Source organism: Taudactylus pleione, unplaced genomic scaffold, assembly GCF_031769625.1.
Source record: "Taudactylus pleione unplaced genomic scaffold, aTauple2 ptg000251l, whole genome shotgun sequence".
NCBI lineage: Eukaryota > Metazoa > Chordata > Amphibia > Anura > Myobatrachidae > Taudactylus > Taudactylus pleione.
This window is the reverse complement of record NW_028284653.1, coordinates 6,108,908-6,132,075: the sequence shown is the minus strand read 5'-3', so window position 1 is coordinate 6,132,075 and position 23,168 is coordinate 6,108,908. Positions and strand designations below refer to the sequence as shown.

The 23,168-nt window shown below is 44.6% G+C and overlaps 1 protein-coding gene across 4 annotated transcripts in view; it reads left to right on the top strand.

Moving 5' to 3' along the window:
• Window positions 1–21,388, top strand: part of CBLL1 (Cbl proto-oncogene like 1) — a 30,530-nt gene extending 9,142 nt beyond the window's left edge. Inside the window, exons 2-7 of one of the 4 annotated variants that reach the window (XM_088480199.1) lie at window positions 3,775–3,933; window positions 4,341–4,441; window positions 8,681–8,764; window positions 17,381–17,454; window positions 17,862–17,903; window positions 19,959–21,388. In XM_088480199.1, the coding sequence (XP_088336325.1) occupies window positions 3,775–3,933; window positions 4,341–4,441; window positions 8,681–8,764; window positions 17,381–17,454; window positions 17,862–17,903; window positions 19,959–20,991 (1,493 nt within the window). In that variant the 3' untranslated portion in view covers window positions 20,992–21,388. Of the gene's footprint in view, window positions 1–3,774; window positions 3,943–4,340; window positions 4,442–8,680; window positions 8,765–17,380; window positions 17,455–17,861; window positions 17,904–19,958 lie in introns of all 4 variants that reach the window. The other 3 variants (XM_088480198.1, XM_088480200.1, XM_088480201.1) reach the window with 3 other exon arrangements.
• Window positions 21,389–23,168: the final 1,780 nt, after the last annotated feature.

The following is a 23,168-nucleotide window of genomic DNA, read 5'->3' as shown; positions in this document are numbered from 1 at the left end:
GACGATCTGCTGCTGGCAAGCTCCCCGGAGGTGCTTCTTCGACATCTCCACCTGACCATTGTTTGTCTTCAGGCGCACGGGTGGTTGATAAATTGGAGGAAGTCCTCTCTGGTCCCATCTGGGAGCACTTATGGATTCTTGTCAACAAAGGATTTTCTTGACTCCGGAAAAGGTGTCCTCCCTACAACTGAGGATACACCGTTGCCTGAGCAGTGGCAGGGTGTCGGTCCATTCGGCAATGAGAGTCCTGGGGTCCATGGTGTCGGCATTCGACATGGTGGAATTTGCCCAGTTCCATTCCAGGCCCCTGCAGGGGCAGATTCTATCGGAATGGAACGGGTTACCTCACCGGATCCGATCCCAGATGCTGGTGTTGTCCCCGCAGATGCGCCGGTCTCTGGCGTGGTGGCTTCAGTCAGCTCATCTCATCCAGGGCCGCCCCTTTTGGATCCCGGACTGGGTTCTGCTCATGACAGATGCCAGTCTCTGGGGCTGAGGGGCAGTGACAGGCTCGTTGTCTCTTCAGGGCCGTTGGTCGGCGGAGGAAGCCATCCTTCCCATAAACGTTCTAGAGCTGCGGGCAGTGTACCGTGCTCTACTGTCATCAGGCACCGTTCTTCACGGAAGAGCCGTTCAGGTGCAATCGGACAACCCCACCACAGCGGCGTACATAAATCACCAGGGAGGGACTCGCAGTCGAGCTGCGATGTTGGAGGTGTCTCAGATCTTGGCTTGGGCGGAGTGCCACATTCCGGCGATCTCGGCAGTCTTCATCCCGGGAGTCCTCAATTGGGAGGCGGACTTCCTCAGCCGTCACGACGTGCATCCCGGGGAATGGTCGCTTCACCCAGAGGTGTTTCAACTTCTCGTGGACAAATGGGGACTGCCGGAGTTTGACCTGATGGCCTCTCGTCACAACTGCAAGTAGCCCGTGTACGGCTCAAGGACAAGAGATGCAGGCGCAAGCCTAGTGGATGCGCTGTCTGTGAAATGGACGTTTCACCTAGCGTACCTGTTTCCTCCGATCTCCCTGCTGCCTCGGGTGCTCAGAAAAATCAAACAGGACGGGGGCACGTTTCTTCTGGTGGCTCCAGCGTGGCCCAGACGTCCTTGGTACTCCGATCTCAGGAGCTTGTTCGTAGATGCCCTGTTCCTTCTGCCTCAGCGTCGGGATCTGCTGTCTCAGGGGCCCTGCCTTTACCCGGATCTGGGTCGGCTGTCTTTGACGGCGTGGCTGGTTTTTCTACCTCTGTCATTGCTACCATGCTGAGGGCGCGTAGGCCTGCTTCGGCACGGATTTACCACAGGGTGTGGCACACTTACTTTCAGTGGTGTGAGTCCAGAAACTTTGACCCTCAGGTGTTCAGGGTTTCTAGGATTTTGGCATTTCTACAGTCCGGTCTTGATCTGGGCTTACGTCTTGCTTCCCTGAAGGTTCATGTGTTGGCTCTGTCTGTTTGGTTCCAACGACGGATCGCTACCTTGCCTGATGTTCACACCTTTTTCCAAGGTGTGCTCCAGATTCAACCTCCCTTTGTGCCTCCTGTGGCTCCATGGGACTTGGCGGTGGTTCTTCGGGTCCTGCAAGGACCTCCTTTTGAACCTCTTGAGTCTATTGACCTCAAGTGGTTAACACTAAAAACGGTGTTTCTCCTGGCAATTGCTTCGGCCAGGAGGGTATCTGAGTTGGGGGCGCTTTCCTGTAGTCCCCCCCCCTTCTTAATTTTTCACCAGGACAGAGCAGTGCTTCGCACTCGTCCTGAGTTTTTGCCTAAAGTTGTCTCTAAGTTCCACATTAATCAGGAACTGGTGGTGCCAGCTTTTCAGTCACCTGATCTTTCAGCTGGTGAGGCTTCATTGGACATTGTCCGTGCTCTACGAATTTATGTTGATCGGACTGCTTCGGTTAGAAAGTCCGATTCCTTGTTTGTCCTCTTTGGTTTTCATAAGAGGGGTTGGCCTGCCAACAAACAAACGTTAGCCCGTTGGCTTTGTTCTGTTATTAGGGAGGCTTATATACAGGAATGTTTACCTGTTCCGGCCTCTGTTAAGGCTCATTCCACTCAGTCTGTGGGTCCTTCTTGGGCTGCTAGACGTGGTGCCTCCGCTGTTCAGCTGTGCAAGGCAGCCACTTGGTCCTCCATTCAGACATTTTTGAGGTTTTATGCGTTTGACACCTTTGCCTCTCAGGATGCCTCCTTCGGACGCAGCATTCTCCTTTCTGCTCAGGAGCATCCCCACCCTTAGTTGAACTGCTTTGGGACATCCCCAAGGTCAACCCTGTGGACCCTGAAGTAGAAAACAAGAGATATGGTAAGAACTTACCTTTGTTATCTCTGTTTCTACGAAGTCCATAGGGTCCACAGGGCGCCCGCCCTGACGCACCTGGCTTCAAATGGGCTGTGTGGCTGGTCACCGGTTTTCCGTCTCCCATTTCTGTGAGTATGGTTTCTTGTGTGTTCCAGTCTTCCTTCTCTCTGTTTAGTCTCCTCCTCCGGCCTGGGCTGCTTACCAACTGAGGTGCCTGTGGCTCGGGGGCGGGGTATAGAGGAGGACGGACCCAAGTGCATCCTGGGAGCAGTGAAAGCTTTAACTGCGTGGTGCTCGTGGATCCAGATCCAGCTATACCCCTAGGTCAACCCTGTGGACCCTATGGACTTCGTAGAAACAGAGATAACAAAGTTAAGTTCTTACCATATCTCTTGTATTCTTTAATCTAATTTCCAGTAATTAAACTTTTCAGATTAGGAAGTAAGAAAGAAATGGAACCTGCTGAAAGTTACAAAAGTGAATCAAAGCTGTGCCAAATGTATCCGTGGACTATTATTATTTATTATTATTATTATTATTATTATTATTATGTCCACATAAATATTTTTAAAATGAGCACTAACAGTTGTATAGCTGTGCCTAATTACAAGATTCAAACTCTCATTGCCTTATAGTGAGAGCCATTTAAACATGCCTCGTTGTCCATAATATTTAGTACTGCGTAAGCTGAAAGTGGCCTAACTTTAAAGCCTGCTTTCTCCCTTCTGAGGCAAAACACATATCCAGAAAAAATATATGTTGTAGTTTAAAGTCTGCTCTGTTTAATGAATATTGTTTCAAGAAAATCGGTTATGCTACTTTTTTACTATTGGACTTCAAAAATGGTGGAAAATGTAATGCACGATTTGTGAAAGCAATTTTAGATGACATTAGCACAGGAACTAAGTAACTTTAAAGTCTGTTATCTTTTGATTGTGATGGTGTCCACTTGAATAGTTAGCTATCCTAAAGTCTTACTACAATAATGTTTTACTTTGGAGATATGGGCAGCTGAATTCCAGAAAAAAATTTAATAAACAGATTTTTTTGGCCTCATACTGTAAAAAAGTACTTTTTTGGAAGCCATGAGGCATTGATTTTTGATATCCGCATCAACGGAGTTTGTTTCACCTACCTCCACTACCAGGGCCACAACTACACTACTATTGTATACTATGAACTGAAACTTTGGTATATATGTTCTACATATATACCAATCTTCATGCAAAATTTCATCAAAATCGAAGATGGTCAAGTGGGAACTATTTTCAAAATTGGTCCACTGGACACGGAATGACCCAGATGATTGAAGAATGCTGGAAGCTAGAAATGACACACAGTAGGCATCCTGCTCATACATGCTGATGTAGGATCTGATGCTTAGATGTCCATGTCCTTTGACCGTAAAATGCAGAGGTGTCAACATACTTGATCAGATTCTAATCATACTGTATCTTATTTCAGACAATGATTTACAAGGGACAAACAGTATGGGATCCCTAAGTGGATTGGATGTACGACGACGAATTCCAATTAAGCTAATTTCAAAACACCCAAACAAAAGTAAACTATCACCACGGCCCCCAAGAAATATGAACAGAATATCTGCAAAGCCTCAGCAAGGTGAAGAAGGTATAATGTAGTATGTGCATTAGTAGTGTATTATTTATAGCATACTTTTCATCCTGTTATGATAGTGACAATCCATTTGTAGATGTGGATTTCATTTGGCAATATATTTTAGCTTTTACATAGAGCAAACACATTGTATAAACTAGCAGATTGATATACATTGTATGCTTTGTCTCATAGCTACATTAATATGTACCTATAGAGATCTGTGTTTGCTTTACTTAAGCTTTTAAGCAAACATTAATAGTGTTATTAATAGAGACTTCTTTGGGTGTTTCTTGGATGCAATGAAATTACACCCCAGAATAGATTCAATTTAAAACCATGTAATGTTTGTGAAGTGTAACTTGTACTGGTCTGATGTTTAAACACAGTTGTAACTTGTTTCTTCTTTCAAGAAGGTTTTGATTATAATGAAGAAGAAAGGTATGATAATAAAGGAAATGATATGTTTGGCAGTCAACGAAGATTTCCAACACTTCTGTTTTGGGATTTTAAGGTACTTTCTGAAAATAGCATCACTTTTTCAAGTATTAGTTAATATTCACTGCATTTATTTTGTCTCCTTGTATGTCTCTGTTTTATGTATGTCTTGTTCTTCCCTACTGTCCAGCGCTGAAGAATACTATGATGCCTTAAGATCTATGTTGATAATTGTTCAGTTATTCTTTTGTTATAGCATTATTTGGCAGCACAATTAGGGAATCAAACTCATTTCCCCAGTTATTGTCTCAGCACTGGGGCACATTCAGGGCTGGGTAGTTTTTTTTTTTTTTCAATTGTACATCTCATGATAAGTGACATAAAATATGAAATAATAAAAAAAAAAACCATGGTGTATTAGATCCATTGATTAGTGCTCTAAAGACGGTGGGCAGCACAGACAGTGTAATGGTTAGCATTACTGCCTCACAGCACTGTGGTCGTGAGTTCGATTCCCACCACGGCCTTAACTGTGTGGAGTTTGTATACCCCTCCTGTGCTTGCGTGGGTTTCCTCCGGGTAGTCCGGTTTCCTCCCACACTCCAAAATTATACTGGTAGGTTAATTGGCTCCCAACACAAAATTAACCCTAGTGTGTAAGTGCGTGTACATGTGATAGGGAATATAGATTGTAAGCTCCACTGGGGCAGGGACTGATGTGAATGGCCAAATATTCTCTGTAAAGCACTGCGGAATATGTGTGCGCTATATAAATAACCGATAATAAATAAATAATATAAACACCCCTATGGGGAGAGTCAATTAGGCACGGAAGCTGTTCGAAAGAGTCTCAGCAGCTTCCATGTCAGCCTGTGGAGCTGCGAACAGAATTTGCCTACAGTAATTTGCGGAAATACACACCACCCAAGCTTTTGGTTAATTGAATCTGCCCATAGTGTCCAAAAATAGAAAATGAAATATTAGTGTATAAGATTCTTCTACAGATATAGCTGTTAAAGCACATAATAGGATTAACTACTCTTACTTTATAATGAGTAGAAATAAGACATTTCATCTATCTTTAAGATGTTAGACGCCTATACCTTGTAATCCTGTTCATTACACCCAACATATAGAAAAATAAAACATAAACTATAGTGCTGTTTGTAAAATGTTAAGTTCTATTTAATAGTTTGACTCACAAAGTTAAAATGTAAATTTGCTTATCATATGATGTTAGTCCTCTTTAGATGTATTGTGCACCAGAAAAGGTAAATATAGTTGCATGTTATAGCCCCCACATAAGAAACTTGCCTCAGTCTTATGCTAGGTACACATATTAACGTTTTATAGGTCATCATATTTTGAAGCCTGACATGCCAAAGATAAACACTGCTTTCATAGTTCCCAGACCCTGCTTGACAAACTCCTTCACTGGTATTTGGTTAAGTTAATGAATAGCATTATTGTCACATAAATATATAGAGAGATAATTCTTGCGCCACTAAATGAGGTCAACGAGTGTTCCTTTGTACAATATAGGGAATAAATCCGATAGTCAGTCACCAATGTTCCTTGTATAATTCTACTGTCTCAGATCTTCTTATGACCCAGGATAACACTTTCATGAATATTTCAAAAGACCATGTGAATGAGAAGAAATAGAATTTCCGTATGGTGAAGTACTTCCAAAAAAGCTTTATTACAACATCAACATATAAAAACACAATCCACAGGATAGGGTAAAAAATAGCAGTGTACCGTGTTGTAGGGGTGTAGTCTTCTAACACCCAAGCAAGCATAAGATGGTAAAACTCCAATGGTGTCCCGGGAATGACTCATGGACTTGCTTCAGTCTTGGAGACGTCCCCCCACGGTACCAGTCACACACCAACGCGTTTCGACTCGTGGACTTGCTTCAGTCTTGGAGACGTCCCCCCACGGTACCAGTCACACACCAACGCGTTTCGACTCACAAATAAGAGTCTTCCTCAGGGATACCCTGAGGAAGACTCTTCTCATTTGTGAGTCGGAACGCGTTGGTGTGTGACTGGTACCATGGGGGGACGTCTCCAAGACTGAAGCTAGTCCACGAGTCATTCCCGTGAGACCAGTGGAGTTTTACTATCTTATGCTTGCTTGGGTGTTAGAAGACTACACCCCTACAACTCGGTACACTGCTATTTTTTACCCTATCCTGTGGATTGTGTTTTTATATGTTTATGTTGTAATAAAGCTTTTTTGGAAGTACTTCACCATACAGAAATTCTATTTCTTCTCGTTCACATGGTCTTTTGAAATATTCATGAAAGTGTTATCCTGGGTCATAAGAAGATCTGAGACAGTCGAATTATACAAGGAACATTGGTGACTGACTTTATCGGATTTATTCCCTATATTGTACAAAGGAACTCTCGTTGACCTCATTTAGTGGCGCAAGAATTATATCTCTATATGTTTGTGACTTTTTGGAGGAATAGAGACTTCTCCTATGTAGTTCTTTGCTGCCTGAATAATTCTTGAAGCGCTGGTGTATTTTCTATATATTTTTTTAAGCATTATTGTTAGACAGGGCTAAAATAAGGCAAAAATCAAGCATATGGATCAAATTTGCTGCCTGTTAATGTTTAAAAATTACCGCACAGATGGTAAACTGTTGTCTGCCATTTAGAATAATGGGCTTGAGAAGAAATAATCTCTGTTTTCACTGGATTTGTTTTAAGGGTTTAACATGCAGCCATTTGTGGTTTCCATGGTGCCATGACTGGAGGTTCACTGTCATTAAGGGTATTCAGGGACAAGGAGTAAAACCATTTGAATATAAGGCAGTATGTGTAGGTGTAAATCCATGTCTTTGTGACAAGGATAAATAGTGTATATTTTAAAAAGATGCTGAAGTGCCAAAAGTCATGGGCTAGCAGTGTGTAAATGTAATGGTAGGTGGCATCACCATACTGTGGCATCTTAGAAATGCCCAGACCTGCATTAGTTGTAATGTGACATCTTGTGAGTCAGTTTGAAAACGGGCTAGGCTAGCTCATGGCAAGGCGTCATGAATCGGAGTTCGAATGGTGCATGATAGTGGGTGCCTGACGGATGGGACATTCCATTTATGAAGTGTGGGCATTCAATATTCCTCAATCTACGGTGTTGCGTGTGTACAGGGAATACCTCTCAGAAGGCATTACCAACCACTCTGGACAGCGCAGTTGCTGGCCACGGGTGTTTCATGATTGTGACCAGCGGCGTTGATCCAGAATTGTTTGTGGAAACTGACAAGTGACACTGGCTCAAATCACATCCACCTTCAATACAGGTGGTACCAGTTGCATATCCAGCAGGTCAGTGTAGCGTTATTTAGTTTCCATGGGATATGGGAGCTGAAGACCCACCAGAGTGCCCCTGTTACGACACCAGGCACCGCGCATCACCTGGGCTCCTGATGTCGCTAATTGAACCCTTGAAGACTGGCAACATATGGCATTATCTGATGAATCGTGGTTCCAGTTGTTTTGGGATGATGGTAGGGTTCGGGTGTGACGCAAACACCAGACGCCATGAGGCCTTGGACCCCAATTGTCAACAAGGCACTGTACAGGCTGGTGGTGGTTCCATAATGGTGTGGGGTGAGTTCACGTGGCATGGGTTGGGTCCTCTTGAACACGTCATTGACCGGTAACTGCAATGTTGCATTTCTTGATGACCATTTGCAGCCTTTCATGGACTTCATATACCCCCACAATGATGGAATTTCCAACAGGATAATGCACCGTGTCATAATGCCCCAAGTTGTCCAGAATTGGTTTGAGGAGCATTCAGGATAATTCTGACGAATGGTGTGGTCATCATGTTCGCCCGACATGAACCTAATCGAGCATTTATGGGATGTGGCGGAGCGGTCCATTCCCAAGATCCTGCACTTACAAATATCAGGGAGTTGTAGGAAGCTATCAAGACGGCATGGGTCAACATCTTTCCAGAGGTCGTCTGTCCACTTGTGGAATCAATACCACGTCGAATATCTGTACTTCGTCGGGCTAGAGGGAATCCTACACGATACTTGGCATCTATCCCATGACTTTTAGCACTTTAGTGTAAAGGACAACAATACACCCCTTCCTTTATGAAGCTATGAGAAGTTGCATTTTAAGAACAATGACCTTTTGAAAGAGCACTTTACCTTCATGTTTGTGTTTTTATATGGTTACAGAACTCCATGTATCGCTTAATGTCATACATTACTCCTTGAATCTTCTCTGTTATCTGTGAAACTTAGTGTATTAATGTAAATCTGCCAACATGCATGTTTTCACAGCCCAACCTTATTGGAGAAAAGGATGATACGCCTGTTCACTTCTGTGACAAATGTGGTTTGCCCATCAAGATATATGGGCGTATGGTAAGTAATTGGCTTTATTTTTTATTTGTTTTTAAATTTCCTGCCTTTAAAACCTTTTACAGGGATTTTGGTATGGTTATATGCAGCATGGGAAAAAGTGTATGTTTGTAATTAATATATAATGATCATCAAAATAAGTGTGGGACTATACTGTGTAATTGTCATAAATGATCTGAAAAAATCTATATAAAGAACTGTTTACTTGCATTTATTAATGAATGGGAGCTATTGTATTCGTTGCTACATCAAGTTGAATAAGAAACCTTAATAAAACATTTATAGCTCATTTCCTGTCCCCTTCAGTCTGTAACTGCGCATTTGAGACAGGTACTCTTATACCCTAGTAAAAGGTATTAGGGCTCTAACGTTCATTTGTTAAACTATGATTTTGACTGTATACAGTGCATCCGGAAAGTATTCACAGTGCTTCACTTTTTCCACGTTTTGTTATGTTACAGCCTTATTCCAAAATGGAATAAATTCATTTTCTACTTCAGGGTCCATAGGGTATCCACAGGATACCTTGGGGTATAGGTGTGACGTCAGTCGCAGGGCACCAAAGAGTTAAGCTTTCAGCCTCCCAGGATGCACTAGATCCCCCTCCTATACCCCGCCCCCGGGCCAAGGCACCTCAGTTTAGTTTGGTGCCCGGCCGGAGTCGGGTGCACCTGTTGGAGTGGGGGCTAGAAGAGCCCCTGAAGCTTATTCTTCATGCAGCTGTGGCTGCACAACTGGATGTACAGCATGGACAGTCAGTCCTGACGTCCATGCTGTCTTCCCTACACCCCGCCGGTACCAGAACGCCGGTACTGATCCGGGGATGCTGGTGGGCGTCTGGGGTCACAGCTAGCGGTGACCCCAGATGCTCCGGACCATGGCCGGATTCAAGGGGGACAGAGGTAAGCAGCGGGGTCCCGCGGTGGGTCCCCGCTGATCACATGGTCCTAAGTCCCCAGGCAGGGGGCTCCCTGGGGACTGGCTGCAGCGTGGAGCCAGGCGACCAACCTGCGCTTCCACTACCCCCTGGGACAGCGGACCGCAGCAGAGCGGTAGCGCTGCGGCGTCCCAGGGGTTAAATGCATGCCAGGGGAGCGCGCCTTCCCTGTCTCACAGCCGGCGCCTCCCCCGCTGCACACAGCCCTCTCTGCATGCTGCCGACTGGTCCTGTGGCAGCGCTCCTCCCCCAGGCCAGCCTCCTCTCTGCTCCTCGGCGGCCATCTTCTCCAGAACGCATGGTGAACGCTGCTGGAAGCGCTGGACGGAAGCATCGTGGTCTGGGTCCCCCCGCATACCTCTCCTCCGCTGTGGTCAGGTCTGTGTATGCAGCGCTGTGTCCTACCAGGCCCTGTGTCTGTGTAGTTGAGTGATCAGCGCTGTTAGTGCAGGAATTGTTATTTCTCTGCATTGTATGTGACTGTGCTAGCGCTGCTGCCTGTAATCTTTTCTTCATCTAAACTGTCAGCTTTATTACTGTCCCTGTTCTTTCTGCTAAAGCCCTTGCGGTGCGGTGCTGCAGGGTGGTCTCTCGCCTATTTAATACTTAATTGGTGAGAGAGGTCACATACGTGGTGCCATCATGTCTGAAAGTGATTTTCCCCTCCGGCTACAGTGTACCACGTGCAAAGTACCGTTAGCGGAGGGGGAGGGTAGCGCGGAGGGCCTTTGCCGGCAGTGTTTGTCCATGGCGCGGCCTATTACGGTTACAGCACCGGTACAGGAGCCGCCCTGGGCTTGTTTCGCTCAGGCGTTAACAGCTTTAGTGGGCCAGTTAGCTCCGCAGCCCGCGTTTACTCCGATGGGTTTGTCCCAGCAGTCTGTGGTGTCGTCACCCATGCAGGGGTTCCCACGACAATTGGTGGTACCCCACAGTCTCCCTATTTCCCCGCTCCCGGGTTCTCAGGAGCCAGCGTGGGTTAACTCCCTGACGAGTTCTGTACAGCACTTGTCGGATGTGTTGCAAGGGGAGTCTGTGATGCGGTCTCATAAAAGGCCGGTGGCGTCTCTGTCCGCTCCTTATGAGGATGACGAAGGGACGTCTGATGATGGGGAGATTCTAGATCCTTACGATCAGGAACCTCTCCATACTAAGGACGCTGATGCTAAGTCCAAAGTATATATTCCTGGACTTATTCGGGCGGTCCGCACAGCCTTGGTGATTGAGGACGAAGTTCCCCCAGCGGCTAAATCTAAGTATGCCTTTTTCAAAGATGTGTAGGGCGATGCCACAGTCTTTCCTCTTTCGGGTCAGTTGGTGGACCATTTAGAGGAGGCGTGGAAACAACCTGGCAAAAGATACCAGCCGCAGAGACGCCTGGCGGTGGCTTATCCGTTCGCGGATAATTATTTTGCGAAGTGGGAATCCCCTCCACAGGTGGATTCTCACGTGACCCGTCTTGTCCGTAGTGCCACATTGCCGATGCCATCCATGTCCTCCCTTAAGGATGCTACGGACCGCAAGGTAGAAATCTGCCTGAAGTCCGCTTATTCCCTTGCAGGGGGGGCAGCACGGCCGGCTATGGCCATTTGCTGGGTTGCCAGAGCGATGGAGCGCTGGGCGGATTCATTAGAGGCTTCTTTTGAATCCGACTGTCCGGCCGATCAGGCGGAGTTGATTGGCAATCTCCGTGATTCGGCCACCTACATCAACGAGGCGGCTCTAGACATTAGTACTCTGGTGTCTAGAATTTCTTCAGCAGCGGTAGCTGCTCGTCGCACCTTGTGGCTGCGATCCTGGAAGGCGGACGCAGATTCCAAGAAAGGTCTGGAAGCGTTGCCGTTTACCGGAGAAGTTCTCTTCGGTCCGGATCTGGATAAGATTGTGGCCACGCTGGCGGCAGCCAAATCTGCCTGTCTCCCGTCGGCCGCTGCTCCTTCTGGTTCGGGACCATCGTCCTTTCGGTCATCTAGGGCCCAGGGCAGGCCCAAACCACAGTCGTTTCCTCGACAGGCTGGCCCTAAGAAATCGGTCAAGCCCCGGAAGCAGGCATGGAGTACCAGACGTCCGGCCCCCAAGCCAGATGACAAGCCTGCGGCCTGACGGTCCGGGCCTCCCTTTGGGGGATCCCAGGGTGGGAGGCCGCCTGCTACAGTTCGCCCAGTGTTGGTCGACCACTACGACAGACACTTGGGTTCTGGAGGTGGTTTCTCACGGATACGCCCTCTCCTTCCAGCACAGACCCCCGGCTCGCTTCTTCACCACGGGTCTCCCATCAGACCGGAACAAGGCTACGGAGCTGCGGAAGGTATTGCACACTATGCTCCAGGCTGGAGTTATAGTGGCGGTTCCATTCTCCCAGAGGGGCCAGGGTTTCTATTCAAATCTATTTTTGGTACAGAAACCCAATGGGTCATATCGTCCGATTCTCAACCTCAAAGCACTCAACAAGTCTTTGCGGGTCTCGAAGTTTCGGATGGAGACCCTACGGTCCATCATTCTGGCGCTGGAACCTGGGGACTACTTGGTGTCATTGGACATACAGGACGCTTACCTGCATGTCCCTATTCTTTGGCGCCATCAACAGTTCCTCAGGTTTGCAATCCGCAGCGACCACTTCCAGTTTCGGGCGTTACCTTTTGGCCTGGCAACAGCACCACGTGTTTTCACCAAGGTGATGGCGGTCATGGCGGCTTCTCTGCGGCTGCAGGGAGTCCGCATGTTGCCGTATTTGGACGACCTGTTATTGGTGGCAGGATCTCCAGAGCTCCTGTTACGCCACTTGGACCTGACCATTGCACTGCTGCAACGGCACGGCTGGCTAATCAACTGGCAGAAGTCCACTCTAATCCCGTCTCGGAGGATTCTGCATCTTGGAGCCTTATTGGACTCGGGACAGCAAAGGATCTTCGTGACGGAGGACAAGATCTCTGCTTTACAGTCAAGGGTGCGCAGTTGTCTGCACAGCCGCCGGGTGTCCTTACACTCGGCGATGAGGTTACTGGGCTCCATGGTGTCGGTGTTCGACATGGTGGAATACGCCCAGTTTCACTCCAGATCTCTGCAGCACCTGATCCTGTCCAAGTGGAACGGGCTGACTCAGTCTCTGAAGTCCCAGACGATTGTGCTCACCCAGGAGGTTCGCCTGTCCCTTACGTGGTGGTTACAGACGACCCACCTCAACAAGGGACGTCCGTTCTGGGTTCCAAATTGGGTCCTGTTGACAACGGACGCCAGTCTTCGGGGCTGGGGAGCAGTTTCGGGTCCACACTTGTTCCAGGGCAGGTGGACGCCGACAGAAGCGGAGCTTCCAATAAATATCTTGGAACTCCGTGCGGTCTTCAATGCTCTCCAGCAGGCACAGCGGTTTCTCCAGGGTCGCCCGGTGCAGGTCCAGTCGGACAACGCTACCACCGTGGCCTACATAAACAGGCAAGGAGGAACTCGCAGTCGGGCGGCTCTCGTAGAGGTCTCTCGGATCCTGGTTTGGGCGGAGCGCAATCTTCCGGCCATATCAGCGGTCTTCATCCCGGGAGTGCTCAATTGGGAGGCGGACTTTCTAAGTCGCCAGGACGTTCATCCGGGGGAATGGTCCCTGCACCCGGACGTTTTTCAACTACTGGTGGACAGGTGGGGTCTTCCAGAAATCGACCTCATGGCGTCCCGGCACAACAACAAGTTGCCGGTGTACGGGTCTCGCACAAGAGACGAAGGGGCGTCTCTGGTGGATGCTCTGTCCGTCCGGTGGACGTTCCGGTTCGCATACCTGTTCCCTCCGGTCTCCCTTCTTCCACGGGTAATCCGGAAATTCAAACAGGAAGGAGGGACGCTCCTGTTGATAGCTCCCGCGTGGCCCAGACGGCACTGGTTCTCAGACCTTCAGGGTCTGTCCGTGGACATTCCTCTGCGGTTGCCGCTACGACCGGACCTTCTGTCTCAGGGTCCTTGCCTTCACCCGGACCTGACTCGGCTGTCTTTGACGGCGTGGCTGTTGAGACGGCCATGCTGAGGTCCCGGGGGTTTTCCAGCTCTGTGGTGCGTACCATGTTGCGAGCTCGGAAACCGTCTTCGGCGAGGATATACCATCGCGTGTGGCATACGTTCTTCCAGTGGTGTCGACCGAGAGGTTATGCACCGCGGGAGTTTCGTCTGTCTCGGATTCTCGCCTTCCTGCAAGCGGGACTAGATCATGGGCTTCGCCTTGCTTCTTTGAAGGTACAGGTTTCGGCCCTATCTGTCTGGTTTCACCGTAGGATTGCTACAATCCCGGATGTGCGCACCTTTATGCAGGGTGTTCTCCGCATTCAGCCGCCCTTTGTTCCACCTGTGGCGCCTTGGGATTTGGCTGTGGTCCTGAGGGCTCTCCAAGGACCGCCGTTTGAACCACTGGGCTCAGTGGATCTTAAATGGCTAACAGCTAAGACTGTTTTCCTTCTGGCCATTGCTTCGGCCAGACGTGTTTCTGAGTTAGGGGCTCTTTCTTGTAGACCCCCTTTCTTGGTTTTTTATGGGAACAGGGCAGTGCTCCGCACTCGGCCCGAGTTTCTTCCCAAAGTTGTTTCCCAGTTTCATATTAACGAGGAAATAGTTGTTCCGGCCTTTAACTCACCGGGTCTTTCCGTGTGTGAGGCCTCTTTGGATGTTGTGCGGGCCTTAAGGACTTATGTTGACCGCACTTCTTCGTTTAGGAAGTCGGACGCTTTGTTTGTCCTCTTTGGCTTCCGTAAAAAGGGTTGGCCTGCTTCAAAGCAAACTTTGGCAGCCTGGATCCGTATGGCTATTTCTGAAGCTTATCTTCATGAAGGCCTACCGGTCCCTCCTTCTCTGAAGGCTCATTCCACTAGGTCTGTGGGTCCTTCGTGGGCAGCTCGACGTGGTGCCTCGGCAGTTCAGATCTGCAAGGCTGCTACGTGGTCTTCTGTCCATACCTTCGTGAGGTATTACAGGTTTGACACCTTCGCCTCTCAGGATGCTTCCTTCGGGCGGCGGATTCTCCTTTCTGCACAGGAGCGTCCCCACCCTTAAAGGATACTGCTTTGGGACATCCCCAAGGTATCCTGTGGATACCCTATGGACCCTGAAGTAGAAAATATGAGATATGGTAAGAACTTACCCTTGTTATCTCTATTTCTACGAAGTCCATAGGGTTCCACAGGACTCCCGCCCTGTCGCACCTGTGCTGCAGATGGGCTTTGCTCTGGTCACCGGTTTTCCGTCTCCCTCTGGTGAGAATGTGATTCTTGTATGTGTCCAGATCTTTGTTCTCTCTCTTCCTTCTCCTCCTCCGGCCTATGGCTTGGTAACTAACTGAGGTGCCTTGGCCCGGGGGCGGGGTATAGGAGGGGGACCTAGTGCATCCTGGGAGGCTGAAAGCTTAACTCTTTGGTGCCCTGCGACTGACGTCACACCTATACCCCAAGGTATCCTGTGGAACCCTATGGACTTCGTAGAAATAGAGATAACAAGGGTAAGTTCTTACCATATCTCATATTTTTGTCCTCAAAATTCTACACACAATACCCCATAATGACAACGTGTAAAGTTTTTTTTTTTTTGAGATTTTTGCAAATTTAATAAAAAAAAAAAAAAAACCTAAGAAATCACATGCACATAAGTGTTCACAGCCTTTGCTCAATACTTTGTTGATGCACCTTTGGCAGCAATTACAGCCTCAAGTATTTTTGAAGTTTCGCCTATACCTTTTTGCAGCACCTCTCAAGCCCCATCAGGTTGGATGGGAAGCGTCGGTACACAGCCATTTTCAGATCTCTCCAGAGATGTTCAATCAGATTCAAGTCTGGGCTCTGGCTAGGCCACTCAAGGACATTCACAGAGTTGTCCTGAAGTCACTACTTTGATATCTTGGCTGTGTGCTTAGGGTCGTTGTCCTGCTGAAAGATGAACCGCTACCCCAGTCTGAGGTCAAGAGTGCTCTAGAGCAGATTTTCATCCAGGATATGTCTGTACATTGCTACATTCATCTTTCCCTCTATCCTGACTAGTCTCCCAGTTCCTGCTGCTGAAAAACATCCCCACAGCACGATGCTGCCATTACCATGCTTCACTGTAGAGATGGTATTGGCCTGGTGATGAGCGGTGCCTGGTTTCCTCCAAACATAACGCCTGACATTCACACCAAAGAGTTCAATCTTTGTCTCATCAGACCAGAGAATTTTGTTTCTCATGGTCAGAGAGTCCTTCAGGTGCATTTTGGCAAACTCCAGGTGGGCTGCCATGTGCTTTTTACTAAGGAGTGGCTTCCGTCTGGCCACTCTACCATAGAAGCCTGATTGGTGGATTGCTGTAGAGATGGTTGTCCTTCTGGAAGGTTCTCCTCTCACCACAGAGGAATGCTGTAGCTCTGACAGAGTGACCATCGGGTTCCTGGTCACCTCCTTGACTAGGGCCCTTCTCTCCCGATAGCTCAGTTTAGACAGCCGGCCAACTCTAGGAACTTCCCCAGATTTGTGCCTCGAGACAATCCTGACTCGAAGGTCTACAGACAATTCCTTGGACTTCATGCTTGGTTTGTGCTCTGACATGCACTGTCAAGTGTGGGACCTTATATAGACAGGTGTATACCTTTCAAAATCATGTCCAATCAACTGAATTTACCACAGGCGGACTCCAATTAAGCTGTAGGAACATCTCAAGGATGATTAGTGGAAACACATTGCACCTGAGCTCAATTTTGAGCTTCATTGCAAAGGCTATGAATACTTATGTACATGTGATTTCTTAGGTTTTTTTTTTTTTTTTTACATTAAATTTGTAAAAAACTCAAACTTTTTACACGTTGTCATTAATGGGGTATTGTGTATAGAATTTTGAGGACAAAAATGAATTTATTCCATTTTGGAATAAGGCTGTAACATAATAAAATGTGGAAAAAGTGAAGCGCTGTGAATACTTTCTGGATGCCATGTACTAGCACTGTCTGTCCACCTTATGTTAGAGAGTACAGCTTTGGTAAGGAAATGTTAGCGGACATATTAGTGATAGTATAGGGGAAAGGGTAACCTACATTACAGCATAAATATCCAATCCTAAATTATGATGAAGGAATATCCCAGATAGTAGCATAATTGCCTGTTGCTATATTTGTGAATCAGCTGCCTCTTCTCAGTGGGTTTGAAGTGATCTCTAAAATTAAGGTTAAGCCACGCCATGTTCCATCCTTAATGTTCGTGCGACTTTAAATTTTCTCTTCAAACCTGCTTGGAAGCTGCGGCTTACAAAAGCTGCCACTTCATAAATATAGCCCCTAGATCTAATTAATCAGAACCCAAAATGTAACTGTACCAAGCCCAAACATTGGCGGTCATAAAACATGTTCACTTTCTATTCCGCCCTGTCATTTTGTTTCTGGTTTTGCCAGTTGTTTTAGAGACACTGGTTTACATTTAATCTTATTTGAAAATGGCTGCAATTTCAATTTGTAAGAAGAATTCTGTTACCTGAATTTTGCTGCCTGTGCATTTTATGTTGCCATTGAAGAAATATGCAGCTTTGAATATCACTTCATAATGTTTGGCATTTTGTTATCTGAGAATGAATTGCACCATTAAAATGTGTAGCAATGTCATGGCAATTGCAGGTATATTGCAATTTCAAAGAAGCTGCCGATGACTAAAATAATCTGTTGTATATGTTCTGCTTGTATTTGTCTTTCTGAATTCCAGATTCCTTGCAAGCATGTGTTCTGCTATGATTGTGCTCTTCTACATGAGAAAAAGGCAGATAAGCTTTGCCCAGGGTGAGTTTAACTTAGTATTTTAGCCCCAATAGATTAGTTTATTTGGAATTTTATATTTATTACATACTCCATGCATTCCCCTCCCTTATATTGACGTCTTTACATTGAGATTAGAAATCATATTGAGATACTTATTTTTTCAATCACACATTTAATATTTTATTTGTCATACTTTGAATTATTGGAAAATATATTCCCCTTTTTTATTTACACTTGTTAGAGCATGTTTCTCAAATCCCATATAGAAACATTACATGGGTTATTTTTGTTTTAACATTTTTAATGTTGTACCCAGCAATTACTGTTTTTGTTATGCCACTTACACAGTGGATCCTAAAAATGTGCATATCGTTATTTTCTTTCTTTTTGTTTTGTGGTATAATGTTTCTCTTTCCCCTTCCCAAAAGAACACTTGTTGAAGAAAGTACTGACACCTATAAACGTGTGAGGTAGGTCTGACAGAATAGTGATTTTCTTACATCGGGTTGGTGGTGGAATGCCTAATTAATGTTGTTCATCTTTGTAACAATTGTGTATTTTAAAAAGACTAGACTAAGACTGTTCAGATCAGATGTAGTCATTTTGTGGGCTATATGCCTCAGTGCAAAGAGGAGCTCAGTGTGATATAACCTGTACACTCCAAACACATTCCTAGTACATGAAGATAAAACATACAATACATTTAGCTGTTTTCTCTGTGTACTTGCAGCTTCACTGTAATCAGCGAGAGGCTACATTGGCCATTCTGTTCTGAGTAAACTCCTTTTTCTTATAGATTCTCTTTGTATGAATATATATTAAACATAGCAGTCTATTTTGCAATCTTTATTTTTTAAATAAAAAGCTCTTATCAAGACAATATTTTGCAAGAGCTTGTAAAAAATCAACTGTAACTTAATATAAAAAAATTAAGCTTGCAGAGACGATAGGAAAACATGTAAAAATATATAAAAACTGGTGCGAATTGGCTTCATTCTGTATATGATAATGAACAAAACTTTTTCTTTTCTGTACAATAATCCACGCACCCCTTTTTATGAATAGCATACCCTCTAGCTCTATATAGGGTAATGCTTTGTTATAATTTACTTCTTTGGCAATTTGATTTTTCTCTATTTGTAAGCTGCAGATCATTGTTGCTGACAGACTTAAAAAGAATACATAGGGGCCAACCCAGCAGAACCGCCCCATGGTATCACACTAGTGTGTATTTAAAGTGAGGGTTAAAGAATAATAAAGAAGAAAGCCTATGTGTTAAGTCCTACATAAGTAGGAGGTTATAATAAAAGGTGTTTAAATATCACACTAGTGTGATCCCATGGGGCGGTTCTGCTGGGTTGGCCTGGGGGGTCCCGTGCCCTGTATTTTGTTCCATAAGAGTGTTAGGGACCTGCCTGACAGAGGTCACCTGGATGCGGTGGGCAGGCCCATAATTATGGCCATCATTATGCTAAGAACCTCTTGGATGCAATTTAGCAGTATTATTAGTAGGTTCAGCATAGTTAGTGTGCACTTGGATCTGTCTTTTTTTTGCTTGCAGACTTAAAAAGAAGACTAGATTTTCTCCACACATTGCAATATTATATCTGCAATAATAGATGCTAAATAAAATTGCAATAAGAATAACTTGCTTGGTTTTATTGTCCAATTACATTTACTCATGCAATTTTTTATAACACTTATTTTGCCCGTTAAATATGATATGTCTATAATTAATAAATATATACATAATGAAAATTCTTTGTATGTCTATAGCAAAGCATTGTTTGCTATAGAAAGCAGGTGTATTGTATTTTCTTTTTGTGTTGAAGACAGTGTAGACATGTCACATACCAATTCTCAGTGGTTTTGTGGGATTTAACAAACATTTAGCTGAAATTGTGAAGTTATGTCATTTAATACATTGTTTGTTATTCTTGCTCACGTGTTATTTATGCCTCTGATCTGGAATGGCATAATTTTATGTTTAGAAACAAAACATTGCTTTACTTAGAAGCAAAATGCAGTCAGATATCAGTAAACTCTTTAGTTGTGTTTGTGAACATCTTGCTGTATCAATAACTTGCATACAGTGAAACACTGCATTTTCTAAATTCCTCAGTGTGTGATTATACAGTTCCTTTAATATCATTATTCTGCACAAAAGTGGATTTCTTTTTTAATTAAATAATTTTCCTAATTGGATAGTATATATGTAATTATATAACGGTCAAAGTTTCCACATGCTTATATTCTAAATAAAAAACAACCTAATACTTCTACTGGGGTCTTTGCTTTAAACTTTACCCATTATATGTAAAACTTTCGTAGCTATCGCCAATTAATAAGCGCTGAACAGATGCTAGCTGCTGTTTTGTTACATAAATTAATAAATTCTATTCTTAATCATAAGATGAGATCTCTCTTGTGGAATGGATTGTGAATATGTTTGCATTTATGGTTGCACATTTGCCAAGACATCTACATTTTAAAATATTAAATGAGATTAATGTTTTCTTTTCCAGTTGTAACGATCCTGTCCAACGAATTGAGCAGTGTGCACGTGGATCCCTTTTTATGTGCAGCATTGTTCAAGGATGCAAGAGAACGTATTTGTCGCAAAGAGACTTGCAGGCACATATCAATCATCGACACATGAGAGCTTCAAAGCCCACCAATCGTCCACCCCCTGAACCAATCCATCCTCCTATGGCTCCACCTCCTGCAGATATGGCTGATCGTTTTATAATGCCTCCAGATAAGCACCATTTGAGCCACATGCCTCCAAAGCAGCACATACTGATGCCCCCACCCCCAATTCAGCATGTGCCTCAGGAGCACTTTAATCAGCAACACGAAGATATGCGAGCGTCTCCTGCAGAAATTTCCATGGCACCACCACCACCACGCCCCGTTAGTCAAGATGCTTTCCGAATTAATACTAGAAAACACAGCAATTTAATAACCGTACCTATTCAAGATGATTCAAATTCTGGGGCTAGAGAAACTCCTCAGGCACCTGGTCCATCTCTCCATCATCCTGAGTATCCTGGTCAACCAGTTGTAACCCATCCTCACCATATTATGCCTCCACAGCAACATTATGCACCACCCCCTCCACCACCACCCCCGATAAATCATCCAATGCAACACCCACCTCAAGCAGGTGGTACACCTCACATGGTGTACAGCCAAGGACCCCCACCACCAATGACAAATGCTCCACCACCAATTACACCACCTCCTGGACATATAATTGCTCAAATGCCACCATACATGAATCATCCTCCTCCAGGACCTCCACCACCACAACATGGTGGTCTACCTGTAAATGCCCCTCCTCCACATCATTATAATCCCAACTCTCTACCACAGTTTAATGAAGAGCAAGGAACTCTCAGCCCACCTTTCACACAGCCTGGTGGAATGAGCCCAAGCATATGGCCTGCACCAAGAGGGCCACCACCACCTCCACGCATGCAGGGTCCTCCCACCCAAGCCCCTATTCCTGGACCACACCACCCTGATCAGGCTCGATACAGGCCATATTACCAATGATTTGCGTGTATTGACTATTAGATTTATTTTTATGCATAATTGGCAAATTACATTAATATGTATAGACGACTTTGTAAATCTATTTTGGGTTCCTGTGCATACATATTGTTTTACTCATGCATTGATCTTCTTTAACCAAAAACATTCTTAATCATAACGTTATGTATCCATAATGCAAAGTGATTTTTATATGTTTCAATGCACAGCACTAACAATTTAATGTCCTTTACCATTTTGCTTCTCTGAATCTTGCTTTGTGTTACAGCACATCTTTAGGTATCAGTTGTGATGCTTTTATGAAACTGTTCAAAATGAATGTATATTTAGATGTACAGTTGTGTTATACTGTAGTCTGGTATTTTTACCAGAGGTTAAATAAATAATCTGTTACCGAGAATTATTTTTCTGATAGAAATATATATTTTGTGAAACTGCTTGTTTTATACATTTAATGGTTAGGAATACGTAAGTGTGCATTAGAAACCCTTATTGTCATGTGAACATTTGAATAAGTAGTTATCCTTTGTTGCTTTTTTTTCTGGACACTGATATGGTGTTAAGAATTATTATCCTTCTAAAACTTAAGAAACAAAAACAATAAGCATTTTTTTTTTTGTTTAAATGAACAGACAATATGAAATAACAGAACTTTATGGTTATATGTAGTCATTAATGAATGCCTTTTGCTACCAGTTTTTCTTAACATATAGTGCAGTACCTTTTCTTCTATTTTAACAATGGCATCTCTGGCTTTAGTTTACTGTTCATAATATTTTGATTTGTCTGTCCAAAACACTCAAAGCTTCAGATTTTGTGTATTTAAGTTTGACGTTTTGAAGCTTGGCTAAACTTCTTGAATTCTGTCATCAGATTAGGAAATGATGTAGCTAAATTACAGAAAAAACTAAATGTCACCTGCAAGCATAACATTTTATCCATACTCACTAGCCCTGAAATTATTTCTGATGCGGTAGCTATCACTGCTGTAATGTAAATCAGGGTTAATGTAATGGTGTTGGAGGTACAAGGCATCTCTAATAAAGTTGAAACCTGCCTGGAACACCCTCATGCGAGTTTGTGGGCATGGTTAACAAATGCAAGAAGTTGCCAAATCTGCTTAACTGTTGTGAAGAGGCAGCATTTTCTCACCCCATCTTCCTCATCTCTTGTTGTCGCCTACCCTTTGTGTGATCTTTCTCTCTCCTTGTTCCCCATCTGCCTCACCCCTTTGCAGATGCTCTCTGTGTTCTGAGTCCAAATCAAATTTCTCTCCTTACCTACAAAATCCTCAACAGCATTACCCATACATATCAAATCTCACCTGAAAACAATTTCCTTCGTTGATCTAGCTATGGACCTGGGGAAGATAGGGTAGCTATTAACACTAACTTTTGAGGAATATTGGTAAGATATGGAACAAGAACAATGCAAGTTCAGTGTCTGCAACCGCAGATGCCTTGGTGACCATAACTAATGCAGGTTAGTTGTAACCTTAGGGTGCAAAATTTATGGTCTTCATTGTTTGTGAGCAATGTTTCAGAACTGAGAAAACTTGAAGTCCATCATAGTAGACTATTAATGGTCAAACAACCCAGAGAGTCAGGTCTAGGGAATCGAGTATGCTTCTCTCCATCTGTGTGAAGAGCACAGCTCTAGCTTGTGTCTGTAGCAGGAACTTTGACTGGAGTTAAAGTGGATTTTGCAGATGCATTTGCTGGTGATATTTGCAGGTTCATGCCAATGGCCTGCATACTTTTAAAGACCGGACAAAGCTATCCTCCCTCTCTTATCCAGTCTTGTTTTGGCACACTTGGTTAATACAGCGTGGTTTATTGTGGGAACTGTTTGTCAGCAGTAGCCTAATTGTGGTGAGTCATGTGTGTTCTTATGTTGCATAGTTCAAAATAATGTTATGTTTATAAACTATATCTGTCTATTTGCAATGGGGAATATCACTGAATGGTTCAAATTGTGGTTTGCATATTTATTCTGTTGCCTGGTCTCCATCTTTTATCAGATTGAAGGTTACGAATGTACCAATGCGCTTAACAGTATAATACATATATACACATATATATGTGTATATATATGTATCTATATAATAAGCGAGAGTGTGTGTGTGTATCTGTCCTTTATGCACGGCCAGCATTTTGTACCTAGCTCCACCAAATTTGGCA